At 39.0% G+C, this 18,155-nt stretch overlaps 1 protein-coding gene across 1 annotated transcript; it reads right to left on the bottom strand.

The window, feature by feature from the left end:
- Nucleotides 1-5,113: 5,113 nt before the first annotated feature.
- Nucleotides 5,114-5,980, bottom strand: LOC127130827 (uncharacterized). The gene has a single exon (XM_051059789.1). It carries the CDS (start codon nucleotides 5,978-5,980, stop codon nucleotides 5,114-5,116), a length of 867 nt encoding a protein of 288 aa, XP_050915746.1.
- Between the last annotated feature and the right edge of the window lie 12,175 nt (nucleotides 5,981-18,155).

The raw sequence follows: 18,155 nt of genomic DNA on the forward strand, positions 1-18,155 counted from the left end.
GCCCCACATTGAGAAAGGCCAGGGTGATGTTAAGACATTCAGTAACGTTTGCGGCACATGCACTTTGTCAGTATAAATTTGAGACTTGTGACATTTTTTGGCATAGTTGAAACAATCAGACTCCATGGTCAACCAGTAATCCAGCTCTCAAAATCTTTTTGGCCATGGCATGCCCATTGGCATGAGTCCCAAAAGATCTTTCATGAATCTCTTTGATTAACAAGTCTGCTTCGTGTGTATCCACGCATCTGAGCAAAACCTTGTTGTGGTTTCTCTTGTATAACACATCATTGCTTAGGAAGAATTTGGATGCTAACTTCCTCAGGGTCTTTTTATCCAGGGATGTAGCATTTGTTGGATACTCTTGACTTAGTAGGTGGTGTCTGATGTCATGAAACCAAGGTTTTCCATCGGCTTCCTCTAAAACCAATTGACTATAAGCTGGCTCAGTTCTTCGCTCTATTTGGATGAGCGGTGCTTCATTGAGAAATCTAACTTGGTACATTGAGGCTAACATAGCCAGATCGTCAACTACCTGATTTTCTGTCCTTGGGATATGACAAAAAATGACTTCATCAAAGTATTTTATCAATTCCACGATGTATGCACGATATGGGGTCATCTTGGTATCACGGGTTTCCCATTCACCTTTGACTTGGTAGATTACCAGGGCTGAGTCTCCACACACTTCAAGGATCTTGATTCAGAGGTCAATTACAACTTCAACATCTAGGATGCACGCCTCGTATTCTGCTATATTGTTTGTGCATTCAAAACATGACCTTTTTGTGAAAGGAGTATAGCCACCATTTGGATTCATCAAAACAGCTCCCACACCATGCCCCGTGTAATTGGAGGAACCATCAAACATTAGCTTCCATCGAGAGCCTGATTCAGGTCTTTCGTCAAGGCCTGGGATCTCATAGTCTTTTATAGCCATAATATCTTCATCAGGGAAGTCAAACTTCAATGACTCATACTCTTCAACAGGTTGGTGTGCAAGGTAGTCAGACAACACACTTCCTTTGATGGCCTTTTGGGTTATGTATTGGGTGTCATACTCAGACAACAACATTTGTCAACAGGCAAGTCTTCCAGTTAAAGCAGGCTTTTCAAAAATGTATTTTATTGGATCCATCTTGGAAATCAACAAAGTCGTATAACAAATCATATATTGCCTGAGACGTTTGACGGCCCACGCTAGAGCGCAACAAGTCTTCTCCAAGAGTGAATATCTGGTTTCACAATTGGTAAACTTTTTGCTCAAGTAATAGATAACATGCTCCTTTCGGCCGGTTTTGTTGTGTTGTCCTAGAACACATCCCATAGACTCTTCAAGCACGGCCAAATACATAAAGAGTGGTTTCCCTTGAATAGGTGGAATTAGGATAAGAGGCTCTTGCAAGTAATTTCTGATTTTCTCAAAAGCTCCTTGACAATTAGGATTCCGTTCAACTACTTGATCTTTGCGAAGCAACTTGAAGATGGGCTCACATGTAGCAGTCATATGGGAGATAAACCTGGAGATGTAGTTCAAACGTCCAAGGAAACCTCTGACTTCTTTTTCATTACGTGGAGCAGACATTTCTTGTATTGTTCTAACTTTGTCTGGATCTACCTCAATTCCTCGCTGACTAACAATGAATCCAAGTAATTTTCCGGATCAAACACCAAATGTGAATTTTAGCAGGGTTTAAACATAGTCATAACTTTCTAAGGCGCTCAAACAGCTTTTGCAAGTGGTTTATATGGTCCTCTTCACTTTGAGATTTAGCGATCATGTCATCATCGACATAAACCTCAATCTCTTTGTGTATCATATCATGGAAGAGGGTGACCATCACTCTTTGGTAGGTTGCCCCTGCGTTCTTGAGACCGAAGGGCATGACCTTGTAGCAATACGTCCCCCAAGGGGTGATGAACATGGTCTTTTCCATATCATCAAGATCCATCTTGATCTGATTGTAGCCTGAGAATCCATCCATAAAGGAGAAGACATCAAATTTAGCAGTGTTGTCTACCAGAGTGTCAATGTGTGGTAGAGGGAAGTCGTCCTTTGGACTAGCTTTGTTCAAATCCCTATAATCGACACACATACTAAACTTGTCGTCCTTTTTGGGTACAGGTATAATATTGGCTACCCTTTGAGGATACTTTGAAACTGCTAGGAAACTGGCATCAAATTGTCTTTTGACCTCTTCACGAATCTTCAGAGCCATGTCCAGTCTTGTTCTTCGGAGTTTCTGCTTCACTGGTGGGCATTCTGGTTGAAGTGGTAGCTTGTGCATAACAATATCAGTGTCTAGACCTGGCATATCCTAGTATGACCATGCGAACACATCTACGAACTCTTACAACAACTTGACCAATCTTTCTTTGATGCTTTCCCCAAGCGTAGATCCAATCTTGACCTCTTTCTTCTCTTCCTCTGTGCCAAGGTTGATTATCTCCACCGACTCTTGATGTGGCTGGATGGCTTTGGACTCATGCTCGAGCATCCTTGCCAATTCATAGGGGATATCACATTCTTCCTCGCCCTCTTCTTTCGCTTGGTAGATAGGGAACTCAAAGTTATGAGAGAGAGCAGAGTCATTGGATTCAACAAGTTTATTGATTATTCTGCATGTTTTTGAATGATTGCTTTTTTTTAAAAGTGGGAAAAATGAAAAAGGAAAACATTTTTTTGTAGTTTTTGAAAAGATTGCCATTTTCTGAAAAGAAAATAATAAAATGAACAATAAGAATTTAACAAAATGCCTTTTAATCATCATGATGATTTTGAAAATGAAAAGAGGCCCTACAACATGATCTGTTAGTCTTGGGCAGAGCTAAGGATTTAGAAACCAAAGGAAAACAACAATTAATTTGATATAGGAATGTCTTCAGGAATCTCAATTGCTTCCTAATTGGTCAAAGTTGCTTCACACTGGTACGCCAGATTTATCATGTCTTCATCTGCAGTGTCTTCTTCAACTGTGTTGACTTGATCTCCATAGACATAGCCTGCACTGAGGAATACTTCTTTAATTCTTCACATACGATCCTTTGTAGGGACCGGGGCTCCTTTTTTAGTGGATAGCTTGTACCCTAAACAGAAATGGTCTTTCTTCATGTTGATGTCAATAACTTGTCCCCAACCTTCAGAACTCCCATTCTCAATAGTCGTCTTTGTACTTTTCACAAATGCAAATGACAGGATGACTTTCTCCACAGATTCCTTCACTTCCACAAAAGTGGCATTGGGTATCTCCAGAGCTTGGAAAGAAGTTTCTAAGGCATCTTCATCAGCCTCAACGTAACGAAAGGAGGAGAGGTGACTAACCATGAGATCTTCTTCACCAAAGATGATTACAAGCTTGTTATTGATGACAAACTTCATTTTTTGATGCAAAATGGAGGTTACTGCCCCAACGACATGTATCCAAGGTCTCCACAATAGGCAACTGTAGGCATGATTGATATCCATGACCTGGAAAGTTATGTTAAATACATGTGGACCAATCAGAATTGGTAACTCCACTTCACCAACCACAGTCCTCCGGGACCCGTCAAATGCTTTGATAATCAGTGCACTAGGCCTCATTTATGATCCTTGAAAAGCTAATTTGGCAAGTGTCCTCTTTGGTAAAACATTGAGGGAGGACCACGTATCCACTAAAACTCTGGCTAGAGTATCCTCTTGGCACTTTGCTGACACATGCAAGGCGCGATTGTGATTTTGTCCTTCCTTTGGTAACTCTCCACCATTGAAACTCAGGGTGTTGCAAGCTGTGATATTGACAACCACTCCATCAAACTGGCCAACCTTTATATCTTGAGTGACGTAGGCTTGCGCCAACACTTTCAATAATGAATTCCTATAAGCCGGGGAACACATAAGTAAGGAAAAAATGGAAATTTTTTATGGCGTCTGATGCAGTTGATCAACTACTTTGTAATCACTCTTTTTAATGATCTTCAAAAATTTAACGTCTTCATTGGATTGAACCATATTTTTCTCCCTAACAGGGACCGTAGCTATAGTTTCTTTGGTTGGTGCTTAAGTGGCCACATTAAACTGGGGAGTGTAAATTCGACCACTGCGAGTCATTTGGCTCGTCCCTGCGATGTTTGTGACATCGATACCATCAACCTTCAAACCTTTCTCTTGTCTAACCTCTTCAGACTCTTTGTCAATGATAGTTATATCATATTTCCATGGTACTTCCTTAGTACTTTCATAGGGGAAAGGACTAGGCATGCAGATAACCACGGGTGATGGGTGATTAACCGGCTGAACAATATCTTTTCTTCGATAGGTTATCTCAACTGGCTCTGGTAAATTGAAAAATGGCTCAACTACAGCTACTTCATCTCTTCTCACGAGGCTACTAACGTGTAACACTCCTTGGTTCTTCAAATCTTGGACATCTTTTTGTACCATCTCACATCCTCCTGGATGAATGGCGCATTCTTCACAATCTTTATGACAAGCACTAACTAAACCAACTTCTACTAGTCTCTCATGGAATGCTAGAAAATGAGTCTTGATATCTGCAACATCTTTGATCATATCACCATCAGATGCTTCTTCAATTGCATTAACAATTCCATGTGCTGGAAAAGGATTACTCTTGACATTAGGCCCTAAGTCTCTGAATGAAATAATCTTCTTTTCCACCAATTCTCGCACTATATGCTTCAAAGCATAACATCCTTCTAAATGATGCCCACGTGCACCCTCATGGAAAGGACAATGAGCATTTGGGTTATACCATGGAGGCAAAAGATCAGGAGGTGGACCCAAAGGTCTAGGAACTACCAACCCCTTTTGTAATAGATAAGGATATAACTCAGTATACGTCATCGAAATCAGATCGAAGGAAGGTTTAACACCTTGTCTTCTATTCTGAGTCGGTGCATTCCGATGAAGAGCTTGAGCTTTTGGTTGCTGATATGTTGGGGCTGCAGGCGCTTGTTAATATGCAGGAGCAACCTGAGCGGGTTGATAAATTGGTGTTTACTGAACTGGTTGGTAAACATGTACTTGTTGTTGGTTGAAATTTGGCCCAATTGCTGCCACATATGGTTGTTGAACATACTGTACAGGGTATGCTGATTGTTGTTGAGTGAACTATCGTTGTTGCTTTCTCCATGATTGACTCCTTCCTCGTCTGGACGACATAGCATTCGTCTCTCCTTCCTTTTTGTTATGAAAATTTCCGGGAAACTTCTTAGCATTATTGTTATTAGAAGTTCCAACAGTGCTGATCATCTTTCCATTCTTTAAACCGAGTTCAACTTTAACGCCTATAGCTACCAAGTTAGAAAAACATGCAGACACCCTACCCACCATCCTCTCATAGAACATTGGTTGTACAGTATCCATAAACCAATCGGCTAATTCTTTTTCTGCCAAAGGTGGTTCAACCTGAGAGGCCATCTGTGTCCAGCGTTGTGCATACTCTTTAAATGACTCGTTGTCTTTTTGAGACATATTCAACAATTCTGTTATGTATGGAGACATATCCATGTTGTATTTGTAATGCTTTATGAAAGCATCAAACAAGTCTTGGAAGCACCGGATATGACTCTGATCGAGGCTTATGTACCACTTAGAGGGGACACCCTTCAAACTGTACGGAAAGAAGTGCATCATGAGCTTATCATCTTCAACATGGGCAACCATTTTCCGGTAGTACATAACAAGATGGCTCTTAGGACATGTATGGCCCTTGTATCTATCGAAATCAGGAGTCTTGAATTTCACAGGAATTACAAGACCGGATATTAGGCACATCTCCCTAGCGGCAACACCAAAGACTTGGTCACCTTCCATTGCCCTCATTTTCTTCTCAAGAATCTTAAAATTCTCTTTAATACCCTTTATATCTCCACGCCTTTCTTCTTCTTCATCATACATTTCTGGAGCATGTTGTTGATCTTCGAAGTAAGGTTGCTCACGTCTATGAACAGTCAGAGATGCAAATGTATGGACCATAGAGTAAGCCTCGGTGGGTAATGGTAGAGGAACATTCTATTGAGTAGATTGCATTACACTGGGGACTACTTCAGGTTGAGGTGTGAAGCCATAAGGTAGACCAAAAGTAGGCAATGTAGAAGGTATCATCCTTTTGGGTTGGGGTTCAATCGTTGGACCATCGATCTCTGAAATGACTATTGTTTGTGTGTCCATCTTGGCTCTGATGACTTGCAGCATCTCCATGATTTGACCCATGCTCCCTCGCAAGTCCTCAAGTTCTGAGTTGACTCTTTCAAACTCTTGTTCATGTTCTGCCATTCTTTGTCGAGCACCAGCTCTGGTGTTGTACTGGTGTTGAGGACTCATTGTGAAACTGGAAGAAGACGGCGAAATGAGCTTTTATTTGAAGAATGGCATGGATGCATTTATGGATGCATATATGGATGCATTTTTGTGCAAAGCTCTTACTTATCTTTGTAATTTATTTCAGCAATGTAGGACATTTTATTTGCAAGATTTTCTAATAAAAATAACAATAAATGAAATCCAGAATGACAATTTTCCTTAATTCAAATTCAACATCAAATACAAGTGATTTAAATTCAAATTCAAGTACAAGTGATTCAAATTCAAGTACTGATGAACTTAATTTCCATCTCATCCCTTTTGATCGTAGCAAGATCGGTGGTGAGCTTTTTCACCATTCGCTTGCAAAAATTGACAAAGTTGAAAACTTGAGGAGGTATGTTCTCTGGGCACATTCTCCCATCAACTTCTTGGAGTTTCTTTGGAAGTTCCCACATGTTGAGGTTAGCAAATCTAGCCAAGTTGATGAACTTGCCATTCCATTCAAAATAGAGGCCTGGGAGCTTCTTAATGACATGTTGATCTTCGTCTAAGGCCGCTCTAGCCTCCCTATACAACCCCCTCCAATATACACAATTATTCTTCAAGATCATGTAAGCCGCATCATCTTCTTGGTTTTCCAAACCTGCAATCCTTCTATTAGTTTCTCCCAACTGGTACTCGAGGCAGAAACAATTCCTCTCAGCTCTCTCTTTTCGAAGGAGCTCACAAGACAAATTATCTTTGCAATTCTTGAGAGTTTCTCTGAGTTCAAAGATTTGAGCTTCATAGCCGAGTCTAGCTTCTCTCTTCTCCACAAGAGATCTCTCCAACATTTTGTCCAACTCTTGAATTTTGAGGTGGGCTTTTTTGAGCTCCTCATTCTTGGTTTTGAACACAAACTTCGTACCTATGAAAATATCATCAAGCTCATCCTTCTTGTCTTCAAATGTTCTTTCTCTCTTGTTTCTAGCTTCAAGGTCTCGGTCCTTCTCTTGACGTTCATCCTTCAGATTTTCATTTTCCAAAGTGGTTCGATTAAGCTTAAGCCGTAACTCAGAGTTTTCTAATTCAAGCTCCTTAATTTTGGCATTGAGCTTCTCAGTGTCTTCAGGTAGTAAAGGTTCTAGCTCGGGAACTGGAGGAAAAATAGAGGGATCAAATGGAAATGGGAGCTTAACCACTTGAACTCTCTCTCTTACCCAACGAGTGTAAGGCTCTTTCACAAGGACACTCCTCCTTCCAAACTCCTTACCCCTTCTAACGATTGTTTTCCAGGATTTCTTAATCTTATTCACATTTGGGTTGTCTCCATCAACGTCATGCAAAATAAAAGGATCTAAAGCTTCAGCTTTTGGAGGTCTGTTCATGGAGTAACCGTGTTGCATCAGGGATAACATAGGGTTGTAGTTGATGCAACCCCTAGTCCCTATCAAAAGTACATTAGGAAAGTCTCCAATGCTAACAATAATATTCAAGGTCTCCTAATCTATGATATACCATTTGACATGGTTGGCGGTAATGGAAGTTAACTTCTAAGAGGGTTTAAGTGTTTTGGAGGTGTAGGGTCCTTTTTTGGGCATGTGAGATTTGAACCAAGCATGCAACAATTGTTCGCAACACATAAGGGTTCCCCCTTTCTTCTCATGACGCTCATGGAGGGCGTAGTGGGTATCATCTAGGAGAAAAGGTATTGGATTACCAGAGAGGAAGATTCTTACGGCCACATGATCCACAAAACCGTCAAGATTCGGAAACAATACTATCCCATAAACCAATAGGGGTAGCACGACATGAAATGCTTTCCGTTTTCCATCTTTCTCCAACTTCACAACTTGTTCTTCCAAAAACCATCTAGAAAAACCATTGAAGACTCCCTTCTTATCCGAATTACTTATAACCAATTGGACCTCCATACCTAAAACTGAAGTTATTCTCTTGGAAGTGATACATTCATCAAACTTGGGAAATGGATCATGGTCCCTCAAATTCCAACCCACAATCCTCTCAAACTCTTCCAAAGTAGGAGCTAATTGGAAGTCAAAAAAGGTGAAACAATATAGAGGTGGGTCATAGAATTAAGCTATAGTCACAGTTATCATTGGTTTCATATTTTCATTCAAAATACTCAGGATCCTCCCATAATCGTCCACGAATTCAGTGAGCTTGATCACTTTGACACTCAACTTCTTCAAACTATCAAGGTCCACTTTCTTATACTTGAATTGAAATGTGCTTCTTCTTTCAGGATTCATTTTCTCTTGCAAATGACTTAGATCCCTTAAACAAATAGAAGACGACTAAGATCTTTGCTTTCTATGCATATGCAATGAATGTAGATGAAATGCAATGTTTTTTTATACAGGTTCAAAGGTTCGAGGTAACGAATGAATCTTATTGCTTTCCAAACAAGTTCTCACTGGGTATGATCTAAGGCTTTTACAAAGGACCCCAGAGTCATGAATCCATAAGAATGTTTGACGCTTATGGAAAATTCTTGTTGCGCATCAACTCTTTCAAGGGAATCTATTCTAGGTGAGGTTTTCGTATCGATCCTAATGAGGCATTCACCTCGCGAATCCACACTACATAACCATCAACTTCGGTTCTAGACATGGTTCTCAGAGTCATGGATTCACAAGTATGTTTGACGCTTACGACAAATTCTTGTCGTGCACCAACTCCTTCGTGAGAATCTACTCTGAGTGAGGTTTTCGTATTGATCCTAACGGGGTATTCACCCCGTGAATCCACATTGTGAAACCATCATTCTTAGTTGGCCAAAAAGGTTCAATATTCTAAAAGGTCCTTAGAGTCATGGACCCCTTTGAAAACATCGAAGCTAACAAGGTATTCACCCCACGGAACAACATTTTGAAAAGGATCTACTCTAAGTGAGATTCTCATGACGACCCTTACGAGGTATTCACCTCGTGAGTCCGCACTACTCAACCACCATCCTATCTTATGTTTCCACTCAAGACTCGGGTAGAAAGTCTTTACCTCAAGGTTTTGCAATCAGATATCCAAGTACCAATGATCCAATATAGCCATATAACAATATAACAATAATGAAAGCATAAGGTAAAGAAAAGCCATATAAGTAAACAAACATAAGCACACACAACAACCTAACTAGGCCTGACTCACTTAGGGATGGGAGGAGACCCCAGCAGAGTCACCATCTGTCGTACCTCGAAAAATGAGTCCATCCTGCGAGCGTGCGATTGCGCTTTGCGAGGTTGTTCTCATTTTTTGAGGTACGACACAATGGAAAAAAGTATGGGTTAGTCATCGTTGATGACTATAGTCGTCGGACATGGGTAAAGTTCTTGAAACACAAGGATGATTCACATTCTGTGTTCTCTACTTTCTGCTCACTAGTGAAAACAGAAATGAACTGAAAAATAGCCAGAGTCAAAAGTGATAATGGTGGCGAATTTGAAAATAAATATTTTGAAAATATTTTTGATGCAAATGACATTTCCCATTATTTCTTTTGTTCTAGAACTCCACAATAAAATGGGGCTGTAGAAAGGAAGAATAGGACTTTGCAAGGGATGGCTCACACCATGATCCAAGAAACTGACATGGCTAAGCATTTTTGGGCAGAAGCAGTTAACAAATCATATTATATATAGAACAAGATTTCCATCAGACCTATTATGGGTAAGACTCCTTATGAATTGCAAAAGAACAGAAAGCCCAACATTTCTTACTTTCACCTTTTCGAATGTGAATGTTTTATGTTGAGCACTAAAGAGAATCTTGACAAGTTTGATTCTAAAGCACAAAAGTGTTTATTGTTAAGATATTCTAAATGCTCTAAAGGTTACCGAATCTTTAACACTGAAACACAAATTTTTGAAGAATCAATTCATGTTAGGTTCAATGATAAGCTTGACCCTGAAAACGCAAAGCTAGTTGAGAAATTTGCAGATTTGAAGACCAGTCTTTCAGAATCCAAGGATCCTAATTCTAGATAAAAAGACTCAGAAGGCAAAGCTAAAGAATCTAAAGAAAACGACTCAGATAAGACTCAACCAGAAGCTGTCATTGATCTAACTCATCAGAAGAAAAGTAGATTAAGAACCTCCATTATGAAGAACTGATTATGGGAGATAAAAATGCTCCAGACAAAACTGGATCTTCATTCAAACCTTCTAAAAAGACTCTTATAGGTTTGGCGTCTCTGATAGAACTCACATTTACTGATAAAGATCTTCTAGATAATGAATGGATTCTGGATATGCAAGAGGAATTGAATTAATTCACCATAAATGATGTTTTGGATCTTGTTCATAAACCAAAAGGCTTCCATGTCATTGGAACCAGACGGGTCTTCAGAAACAAGCTCAATGAGAAGGGTGAGGTTATCAAAAACAAGGCTCGACTGGTAGCACAAGGTTATAGTAAGCAAGAAGGTATAAACTATACATAAACATTTGCTCCAGTTGCCAGGTTAGAGTCTATTCGTCTTTTAATTTCGTTTGTAGACAATCATAACATCACCCTTTATCATATGGATGTTAATAATGCATTCTTAAATGGATATATTTCTGAAGAAGTATATGTGCATCAACCTTCTGGATTTGAAAGCTCTCAAAATCTTGACTTTGTTTTTAAACTAAAAAATTTGTTATATGGTGTGAAACAAGCTCCCAGAGCTTGGTATGATAAATTAAGTAACTTCCTTTGGGAGAATAATTTTACCAGAGGGAAAGTGGACACAAATCTATTTTGCAAAACCTTTAAGAGTGATATTTTGGTTGTGCAAATTTATGTTGATGATATTATTTTTGGTTATGCTAATTGTCATACCCCGATTTTGGTCCTGAAATTTTTTCATTTTTCAATTGCCACTTGGCCTAAAGTTCATTGGCATACATTCATGCCAATTTCATATGTACCATCCATTCATATAAAATGTTGCAAGTATCCTCATAGATTCAAAAGTTTGTGGTTGGGTTCTTGACCTTGTATTCATGTGTGTCAAGCCTAAACCTTAACTTATGTTGGTGGGGTGTGCTCCTTGATAATAATATTTCACTTGATCTTAAAACCCTAGTTTTGTGGGACACTTTGGTGTGAGTTTATTTATGGGACTTTTTGCTTGCTTTAGGGTGATCTTGGAAACCCTAATTCATGAATATTTGACTAGTTGGTCATTGAGGGTTGATTCATCCCTTGGCCATGGTTTAGGGGCTTGAGATGTGTTTCCTGATACTTTGATCTAATGCTTTGTTTCATCCAAGTTTATTCATGCTTTCATTTATAGGCATAGTCATTTGATTCATTGCTTGCGGTGCATTCATATTCATACTTTCATAATGCATCAGCTATTTCTTATTGTGGATTTACTAGTTCATGATTTCATTTGCATCTAGGATCCATGGAACCTTAGTCCGTTATTGCATTCCTAGGCCATGATTCCATTCACATTCGTGATTCATTTCATTCCTAATTAATTAATGTCATTTCTAGCTCATTCTTTCAAGTTCCATGTTTCATTCAAGTTCACGGAGCATAATTCAAATAAGGCCATTCAAACATGGTTTTAGTGGAAAATGTCATTTGAATTTAAAGTATTCCTTTCATTGAAATAAAAAGGCATCCCATACAAATGTTCATTCAATTCTCATAGCAAGCATCCAACATCATGCTCGTGACAATAATAGCCTTAAACCATATTTCATCAAGCAACCTACCAAGCTAAGCTATGCTATAAGGCACAACAGAATGTACGCATAACATGTGACTGCATTCCATAACAGCAACATCATGTCTAAACCAATGGCATCATAAGATCATATTCATGGCAGTCCATTTTCATTTTAACAATCCTAATGCATTTCATACACTAGCAGTAATCTAATAGCATCAATAGCATATTAGCACATCAGTTCATAACTAGCAATGACAACAATTAACTTCACTCAATAAGCTTAACAAATCAAGCAATGCATTAGCAGTTCAATAACCATTATAGTTTTCATAAGCAGCATGGTTGACAAGCTTCCAACATTGATCAAGTCTCAATCCAATCTAACTCCCTATCACTGCACCAACCTCTTAGACACCGTAGTTTCCAAATTAATGATTTTCAACCTACGAAACTAACAGGGCGAAGTTTATAAAATGGCTCTACCTCGCCCCGCCGTCCAAAATGTTGCTAGCCATTCATTTAGAATCTCGCAAATTCCGCCTGACATCACTAGCAGGTATAATGGTGCTGATAGGAACTGTCAATGATGGCTTCCATTTAAGGGAGATTGCGCCGGAAAGTCGTAAGCATGATGTTGCTGATGGCGTAGTTCCTGCTCTAGTAGTAAAACGGTTGAAACAAGTTCAAGAGAAAGATTCATTACCAATGCTGAGATAGAAGAAACTTGCTGGAAAAGGGATATTTTCCTCAAGATGGATATGTTCTGAAATACCTTTCGGTACCACCAAACTGCTTGTATGTGCCAGTAGTTTCAGATGGTGTCGGTATCATATCTTCGGATCCTTCTGTGACAGTTCTTAGAAAATTGCTTAGGCAGATTGAGGTCATCAAAAGTTCTAGATCCGGTGAACCAAACTTTAAGTCTCATCAAGTGGAAGCCAATGACTCGCAATTCGTGGTTGATCAACAGCTTCGAAAGTAGTAGCTACGGCGTTCTAAGAACAATAACAAGGATTAACCTGCAAAATAAATTCGAAAGAACACTTAATGTGAATCTCGCGATAAGTCGAAAAGGTTCCATAATGCAACTGAATCTCAGCTCATTAAACAAATCAACATAACCTATAGGAACCAAATGCAAAAATCAGCTTAACACTAATTCACACAAATTTTATAATAACAGAGTTCTATTAAACTAATTACTAACTGACTTCTTTCCAAACAACAAAAAGAAACGGATTTGCATTCCAATTTTTACTTACAATTTCTTCCTAACACGTCACTCCTTCTGCCCCTCTGACTTCAAACTCACTTATCTCTAGTTCGAATCAATTAGAAAGTGCTAACTGTTACAGTGGCAATATTGTTGGTTCAGTGATCTCCAAATAGCCTGTTGTTGAGCCTGAGAAAAATGCATCTGACCTGGTTACAGAACAAACCGAAGCCACCCTGCAGAAGCTAAAGAAGAATTAAAAAGAGCTAAATCGCTTGAATGAAATAATTGACTTAAATTTTTTTTTGGTTCATCACCTGATTTTAATGCCGTTGTTGTACCAGCCGATAGAGCAACCACATTAAGCTTTGCTCTCTTTCTCTACATCCTTATAGGCCTTGGACAACCGATGACCGAGTAATGAAATTGCAATGTTTGGTTTACCAGGTTATATCACTGTATCGATCCCACTTGAAGCCAATGAAGAAACAATGACTCAGGATCCTGCAAAGCATCAAACCACTCATGAATGTTCCGATTTTCACTGCAGTAAAAACAAGTAAATTAGCAAGGCGGTAAAAATTCAAAAAATACGCCAAAAGAGAATTAAGACGAATTCAAACAAGAAAGTGCACGGTTTGTATTACCTTTTCCAGATTAAACATCAAATAAGGCAGACGAAACTGGAACACCGGAAAGCACTTCCAAGAGCGTTCCCTTTCTGATCTTCATAGCCAGCTCGAGAACCCTAACGGATTGGGTATAAAAGGGGGAGGATACTGTAGAAAAGAGGGAGGGGTTTTAGTAGCGGCGACAAAAACCCTAGAGAAAACGTGATAGCGGCGAAGGAGGAAACCCTAAAATTTTGAAGAAGAAAGCAGAGAGGTGGTCACGTACCTGTTTGTTCACCTCCGAGGCATTATGATCTGGTAAATTTTTCTCCTTTTCGCCGTTCCATGATCAAACGCGTAAACATTAGTTTTTGAATTTGGTTTGTTTTTTGCATTTTGTTTCGATTCAATACCTAGGTTTGGTTAACGGTAGTATAGTGTGATTATGCTTCATGCTGAGGGTAGTTGTAAGCTGAGGTGAGAGAAGAAGAGGCGAAGCGAATTACTTCGTATTCGAATCGTGTGTTTGTTTCCAAAACAAACTTTGAATGTCAAAAATAACTGATGCCTTTCCCACTGCCGCATGTTCTGCTGTTCTTCGCTTCCCCAAAGAGCACTAATGGCTCTCCATCTTCCCCATGAGACCGTTGGGACTCTGTTTCCCACGTGTCTTCCTGCAGAATAGGAAGAGGCTCACCACAGATTTGGCCATTTGGGTCAGTTTGGAAGTGGGTCTTCACCGACCCAGGCCCATACCATTTAGGGCCTTTCGCTTAGTTTGGTTTTTACCCTAAACTAACCCAGCAACCCATCTCGTTTTGGTATTTTCTTTATTTTGATTTATCTTGGTATATTATTGGTCATATATTTAAGTTGATGTTAAGGAAATAAATGACCATAAGTGGCCGAGTGGAGAGAGAGCGATTTCACTTCCTTTAGTGGGATTGGTTCGATACTTGGGAATAACATTTCTTCATATTTTTTATGCTTACTATTTTATTTAAATCTTTTATAACTCCTTACTATTTATTTACTTTTATATTTTTATTTGATTAATTTAATTTAATTGTTAATTAGTTGTTTAGATTTTTTAAATGTTTAGTTTTTTTTTAGATTTTCTTAATTATTGACTTTCTTTTTTATAAGGGATTTTATACGGTTAATTGATTTCCATGTGTTAGTTAATTTAATTAGGTTATTGGTATCTACGTGCATACCTTTAGACATGTAAATAATCACTTTCAAATTCACTAAATTTTCGATTTAAATTTCACTAACTTTCCATAGTTTCAACATTTAATTTCATTTCCTCCCATTGGAATCTAGCATTCCGGTGGGAACTCTCGAATGATTGATTCTGAGCCACGCGTTTTGGGTTAACCATTCATTCTTTTCTTTCGTCCCTAGAACACTTTAATTAACGTGGACAAAATAAGGGCCGTTGGGATCAAGCATTCTGGCGTAACTCTTTGAAGAATTGATCCTTATCAAGTGTTCGTTGTCCATTAAATAATTTTCTTAAATAATTCGAATGAAAAAGGACCATTGGAATCTTGCATTCCGGTGGAACCCTGAATTATCAATCTCAAGGCTTATGTCTCGTTCTTATAAACGTCCGTCTTTCAAACTAAAAAAAAATACTTGATTTCTACCTTAACACTTTTTCAATAAAGGTGGAAATGGAACATGGTGTATACCGTGCACTCATGAGATTAAGATTCAAGGTGGATGCCTTGCTTATCTTAGCTCTCGCCATCGTCTAAAATTGTCAATGCGGTTTCTTCAAACCCCTTTCTCAATCAAACCTAAAAATACTTAATCTTTACTAAATACTTTTGTCAAATAAGATGGAAATGGAACATGGTGTATACCGTGCACTCCTGAGACTAGGATTCGAGATGGATATCTCGCTCATCCAAGTTCTCGCCATCACTCAAAATACATCCAACCAATCAAACTCTTTTCTCTCCATCGTGCGACTAATCAAAAACCTTTTTCATAAACGAAAGATATATTGTCTTAAGGTGATGCAAAACAATGTTTCGGCCATGATTGTTGAGTCTAGATAAGTGACGCTTTTCCGAATGTAGATTTGTAAATCCATTCGATGTGTGGTATACGTCCTCTCCTCATCTGTTTTGGGTAAAACAATGTTTTCGTCAATTAATACAATATAGCTTTCTCTAAAATCGACCAACAAACAAACATTTTTCTACCCAGAACTACGTAAGCCTTGATTTCTCTGTTGAGATATGTAGGAGCAGGATTTATAAATCTTGTCAGGCCCACTAATAAAAAAACTTAGGTTTAGTCCTTCGTCAAAAATCCAAAAACATTCTCCTCTCTTCTATTCTTTCTTTCCCACCTAATAACTTGAGAAGACTAACATAAGCTAACATTCAAAACGAAACTAACTAAACGGTTCCCGTTGAATACAACAGACGTGAGGGGTGCTAATACCTTCCCCTTGCGTAACAGACTCCCGAACCCTGATTTGGTTGCGACGATCAAAAATCATTGTCGTTCTTTCTTGGGTTTTATCGATATTCCTCCTTTCCTTTTTAAGAATAAATAAAGTTCGGTGGCGACTCTGTTCAGTCCATCATTGCGAGCGTGCGATTGCGCTTCAAATAAGTCGTGTTCTCATTTTTCGAGGTGCGACAAATGGCGACTCTACTGGGGAAAAAGAACATCCCTAAGTGAGTCAGCCCTAGTTTATTTAGGTTTTCATATGTGTGTTAGTTTTGTTTGTTTCATTTTCTTATTGGTTATTTGTTTTTTCTTTATCTTTGCTTTAACGCATTCTTATATCTGTATATATTTATGTGTGGGCTTTGGGTTTGGATATCATGAATAAAGCTTTACACCCGAGCTTTGGAAAAAGAAGAGAGAACACATAAGTTTAGAATTGGAAGTTGTGTAGTGTTAGTCCCCAAGGGTCACTCCTTGTGTGCCTAGCATGAAGACTCCCCTAGAGTAGACCTGTTTGTAGATCTCGTTATAAGACAGCTAGCCTGTTGCATGACGTTGATTCATGAAGGGTCCATGACTCTAGGAGCCCCTCTTAGAACCAGTTTCTGCTTTGGTAGTTGCGTAATGTTGGACTCCAAGGGCCTCTCCTTGTTGCACCCAACATGAAAACCCCGCTCAGAAGAGACCTTTCGTCACTCTTGTCATAAAGCGGCTAGCCTGTTGCATGATGTTGATACGATTATGGTCCATGACTCTGGGAACCTTATCAAAAACGTAGAAACCATCCTGTGAGTGGGTTTATGGGTAACCACTTAGAACTATCTATTAAGAAGCCTACCAAATAGGGTGTTTTGAGTTGTCTTATGATATCCTAAAACCAAAAAACCATGCATTCATGATCATTTGCATAACATCATGACACTCATACAAAATTTTGTTTTCAGGGAATTTTTGAATACACAGTTGTTAGCACAAAAAGTTTGTAATGGGTTCAGGAAGAAGGAAAGCATTACCATTCAAAGCCAAAATGCCAGATATTGCCAACATATCAAGACTTCTGAATGAACTTCCCGCATGCTTCAGGGTTACTTTGCAAGGAAAGTTTGGCCATATTTTGGATCTTCTCTCAGTAGATGTTCAAACACCAGCCATCATCGCTTTAGCTCAGTCCTATGATCCTCCGCTTCGAAGTTTCTTATTCCAAGACTTTCAGTTGACTCTAACCTTAGAGGAATTCGACCGGCTCTTGGGATTTTCTATGAAAGGAAGGACACCGTATAATAGGATTGGTCAGGTACCTAAGGTAGAGATGCTAGCTCTTTCCCTCTGCATCCTCATATCTGATGCATTGGCTAATTGGAAGAAAAGGGAGAATCTCTTTGGTTTTGGAGGGCTTACCTAGAAGAAGAAGCAGAAAGGTTGTTTGTGATACATCATTGGGATGCATTGGCAAATATACTAGCTCTTCTCATATATGTGCTAGTGTTGTTCCCAACCCATGAAGGTTTTATAGATTCAGCTGCCATAAGTATCTTTTGGACCGTTTGGAAGGATAAACAAAGTTTGGTTCCTCCACTACTAGCTGACACTTTTCATACTTTGCATACTCGACATCAAAAGAAGAATGGAATGTTAATATGTTGCCTTCCATTGCTCTATAATTGACTTATCTCATATGTGTTCAAGCCTAATGCTCACGTCAGTGAAATGTCCAATGGGGAGTGGGCAAGAACTCTGGTGTCTTTGTCTAGTAAGGACATCATTTGGTACCGACACAAGCTGAATGTTAAAGAAATCATTATCAGTTGTGGTAGTTTCCCAAATGTACCACTAATAGGATCTAAAGGTTGCATCAACTACAACCCCATGTTAGCTTTGCGACAGTTT

This window comes from Lathyrus oleraceus, chromosome 3 (genome assembly GCF_024323335.1).
Source record: "Lathyrus oleraceus cultivar Zhongwan6 chromosome 3, CAAS_Psat_ZW6_1.0, whole genome shotgun sequence".
Taxonomy (NCBI): domain Eukaryota; kingdom Viridiplantae; phylum Streptophyta; class Magnoliopsida; order Fabales; family Fabaceae; genus Lathyrus; species Lathyrus oleraceus.

Excerpts from the sequence above, each read along its gene's own strand:
- LOC127130827 (XM_051059789.1), bottom strand. The coding sequence starts at position 5,980 with ATGGTCCATACATTTGCATCTCTGACTGTTCATAGACGTGAGCAACCT.